Here is a 3,187-nt window from a genome sequence, read left to right on the forward strand (position 1 = left end):
GCTAAGCCAGACAACCATCAGAATCGGTCTTTGGCTGAACGGTAAGCTGGCCGCTGATATGGAGGAAACTCATCCATGCAAAGGCGACAAGGGCCGTAAGCAGGTGGCAGGGCATGTCAGGGTGACACCAGGAACCACTGCTCCAGAGGCACTAGCATTAACCATAACTGTATCAGTGACTGAGAAGCTTCCGGCTGAGAGCAGGGATGACATACTGTGGCCATGGCTGCGCCGACGAGCCAAAGGGTGGTCAGGATGATGAGGTCGTACCTCTCGGAGATGAACCAGCTAAGGATATGCACGATGTTAGTGAAGTGCGCCAAAGAATGCCAGGGGAGTTCAGGTACTTTGAAGGCAGATGAGACCAGGGGATCGTTATAGCCGAAGTGACAATAAGCTCAGTGAGGACGGGTTCTATGAACCAGCATATACGTTTGCGTGTTAGGTGTTTTCTATGAACCGCGCAGAGTCGCACGTACTAAAAAAGCTTTGGCTATCGTCCAAGGGGCCTGTGGACAAGTTGCGCAACGTGTAATGAAGCCCTGCACCACTTAGGCCGAGAGTCACTACAGCGAAAGGCCACTAAACGGCGATCTTAGAGACGAGCTCGAAATTCTGCGGATCAGTAGCGTGGCCACCAGTACTCACCACGGCTGAGCGAATGTTCAGTGGTAGGTCGTCCATTACTTGTATAGATGGTGTCGAAGGGTATGAATACGACAGACGGAAGGCGAAGCATCCTCGTCCCGAGCCTATATACACAGCATAACTCGACGAGCACGTGGTGTTGCTTCTGGTAGCAAAGCAAATTGGACGCCGGAATGGTGGATGATCACCCGTGCCAAAAATGATCGAATTGCAGGCGCCATGGATAGGAGATAACGTCGTCCTGGTCATTATAAAATAATAGAGGTGGGACTATTACAGGCATCTACATGTTACAATCGATTTAGCTAGTTCATGTGCTCCAAATAGCTCGTTATCCGATCCTACTGGTTCATACGCGGTAGCTGGGGGCATAGCTCGAGCGCGGGTCGTACCGTCCGTGCATCGGCTGCTTGAATGCCCTGTTCGCAATGGAGAACATGACGCTGATGATGAGCAGGACAAAGACCATGATAAAGCTCATCCAGGCAAAAGCGACGAGGGCCGTGAGAACGCGGCACGGCAGGTAGATATGGCACCAAGCGAGGTTACCCCAGGAGGACTGCGGCTACCATGTCAGCGCTCAAAGTACTTCAGGAAGCAGGAAGGGACGCACCGTAGCGATAGCTGCGCCGACAAGCCAGAGAACGAACAGGATGAAGAGGCCAATCGTCTCGCTCAGGAAGGTGGAGACGATGCCGTAGTCGTAAGTGCGTGTTATGATGGAGACGCTGGAACGCGTACGACGTCAGTGGCGTGTGGCAAGGAGCGAGTAACTACTCAGGTACGCACACCCAAGGGACCCAGAGAACGGTTATGGCCGACGTGGCCAAGAGTTCAGCGACAATGGGGTCTATAGGTGTAAGTAATAATTAGGATAAAGGGAGAACAATGTGATGGATATATAACGCGCACCATAGAAGTCAACGCCACGGTTCAGAGGGTCACCAGGAGGAATGTGCAGAGTATAGTGTATCCGCGCCGCACTCAGACCCAGAGTTACTGCCGCAAACAGCCACTACGATGGTGGCGTATGATTATGAGCTTGAAATTTCCAATGCTCGTGGAGTATCCACTTACCAAGAGCACATAGAGGAATACCCGGATGCCGTTGACAGTTGCCATGGTGTAGGTGGCTGAAGAGTGTTGAAGCGCAAGAGAGGGTAGAAAGGTCGTATGTGAGTGTAACAAGCAAGCAAACGTAAGGTGTAGCGTCCGTAGCTTGAGCCTTTATATGCACCATGATTTCATAACGACAACGTGTTAACGGCGTTCCCCTGTGGAACATGCTGGAGGCGCCGCTGTGGAATCTTGGAGGATGACCGAAGTAAAGCATATCCGGGCATCGAAAGTGCAAGGATAGATGGTACGATGGTACGAATGAGGGTACCCTGGACCGCCTTGTACCGCCTTTGGCATGTCGGGACGCACAGCCTTCCGCCCCGCCAACCAAAGAAAAACGTGGATCAGGGAACCTGTGATACAATTTCGAGACACATGTTCGCTAAAGGCACGGAGAAGTGACGAAATTATGCCCACGCTGAAGAAACGAGGAGTACTCGTGGCTTCCAGCCGTTGTCAGGAGTCAAAGGTCCAGACAAAACGGTCGTCACGGTGAAGGCTGTGAGCGATGGTTGATCAGCAAGTGCGAATTCGTCGTAGTGAAGCACTAGATTTGAACCTCTTTACGCGGAAACATAGGTAAAAATATTTGTCGCTAGTGCATGATTTTGACTGCTACCTTTCATGAGAGTCATGGAGGAAAAGCATCGCTGAGCGCCACGATGCCACTCGGCCATCAGATTGATGCGCTATTTTGATGCGTATTATCTCGACAAAGATAGAGGCGGCGGGCAACTATGCCTTGGCGTCTATGTATCTCTCCGCCAGCGACCACAACGTTGCGATCGGTTGCTGCCAGAGCTGCTCGCTCGAACAACGAGGATAAACTGTGTATCTTTTGTCCCTCGTACTGTGTTACTACCACTGCAGTAGGTTTGTCGTATTACCAGTACCTCGGCTCAGACGTCCTCACGATACTACAGAGTGGAAAATCTACACCGCATTTCATGATACGACTTATTTGACATAGCATAACAGAATGTCCCAGCCTATATCCATTCCACCATTGATACCCCTTCCAGCCGAGACATCGCGGCGGCTCACGAATAACGACGCTAAAGACGACATATTCGCAACCTTGTTCTCCCCCGCGACGCCACGGGCATCCCCTACTTTGCATCCAGTTCCAGATGAACCAATAATGGAGATCGTCCGACCCCGGAACACAGAGCACTCTCGAACATCCTCCACCGATTCAGAATTTGGGTCATTCGTCTCGGTGCCGTCAACAGAAGACCCTCTTCACCAGCTTGGCTCTGACGTTGGTCAGCCCTTCTCGCCCGTCCGGATTTGTAATCTTTGACCGATTTGCGGAGGAGGCGAAGGCTGCTACGGAAAGGAATAAAAAGGGGTGCTGGACGAGCTATTGCAACATGAGGATGATCCTTTATACTTCCTGAGAAGCGGTGCGCAACTTTCG

The 3,187-nt window shown here is 51.6% G+C and overlaps 3 protein-coding genes across 3 annotated transcripts; 1 reads left to right on the top strand and 2 right to left on the bottom strand.

The window, feature by feature from the left end:
• Nucleotides 1–583, top strand: PHACADRAFT_265888 (uncharacterized protein). Its single transcript, XM_007402346.1, has 4 exons — nt 1–151; nt 216–288; nt 348–414; nt 480–583. Exons 1-3 carry the CDS (start codon nt 59–61, stop codon nt 350–352), a joined length of 171 nt encoding a protein of 56 aa, XP_007402408.1. The 5' UTR covers nt 1–58; the 3' UTR covers nt 353–414; nt 480–583.
• Nucleotides 583–897, bottom strand: PHACADRAFT_167344 (uncharacterized protein; the record flags this gene model as incomplete). The annotated part of the gene is made up of 1 exon (XM_007402347.1): nt 583–897. The coding sequence occupies one exon, from the start codon at nt 895–897 to the stop codon at nt 583–585; it is 315 nt and encodes a 104-aa protein (XP_007402409.1).
• A 3-nt stretch (nt 898–900) lies between these two features.
• Nucleotides 901–2,268, bottom strand: PHACADRAFT_265891 (uncharacterized protein). Its single transcript, XM_007402348.1, has 5 exons — nt 1,835–2,268; nt 1,561–1,663; nt 1,438–1,498; nt 1,262–1,376; nt 901–1,207 (listed from the first exon to the last, which is right to left on the bottom strand). Exons 1-5 carry the CDS (start codon nt 1,931–1,933, stop codon nt 998–1,000), a joined length of 588 nt encoding a protein of 195 aa, XP_007402410.1. The 5' UTR covers nt 1,934–2,268; the 3' UTR covers nt 901–997.
• Nucleotides 2,269–3,187: the final 919 nt, after the last annotated feature.

This window comes from Phanerochaete carnosa, assembly GCF_000300595.1.
Source record: "Phanerochaete carnosa HHB-10118-sp unplaced genomic scaffold PHACAscaffold_114, whole genome shotgun sequence".
Lineage (NCBI taxonomy): Eukaryota > Fungi > Basidiomycota > Agaricomycetes > Polyporales > Phanerochaetaceae > Phanerochaete > Phanerochaete carnosa.

Excerpts from the sequence above, each read along its gene's own strand:
- PHACADRAFT_265888 (XM_007402346.1), top strand. The coding sequence starts at position 59 with ATGGAGGAAACTCATCCATGCAAAGGCGACAAGGGCCGTAAGCAGGTG. Across the intron at positions 152-215 it reads GAACCACTGCTCCAGAGGCA|TGTGGCCATGGCTGCGCCGA; the intron begins CTAGCATTAACC and ends GGGATGACATAC.
- PHACADRAFT_265891 (XM_007402348.1), bottom strand. The coding sequence starts at position 1,933 with ATGTTCCACAGGGGAACGCCGTTAACACGTTGTCGTTATGAAATCATG. Across the intron at positions 1,664-1,834 it reads CACCTTACGTTTGCTTGCTT|TGGCTGTTTGCGGCAGTAAC; the intron begins GTTACACTCACA and ends CCACCATCGTAG. Across the intron at positions 1,499-1,560 it reads CCGTGGCGTTGACTTCTATG|ACCCCATTGTCGCTGAACTC; the intron begins GTGCGCGTTATA and ends TTACACCTATAG.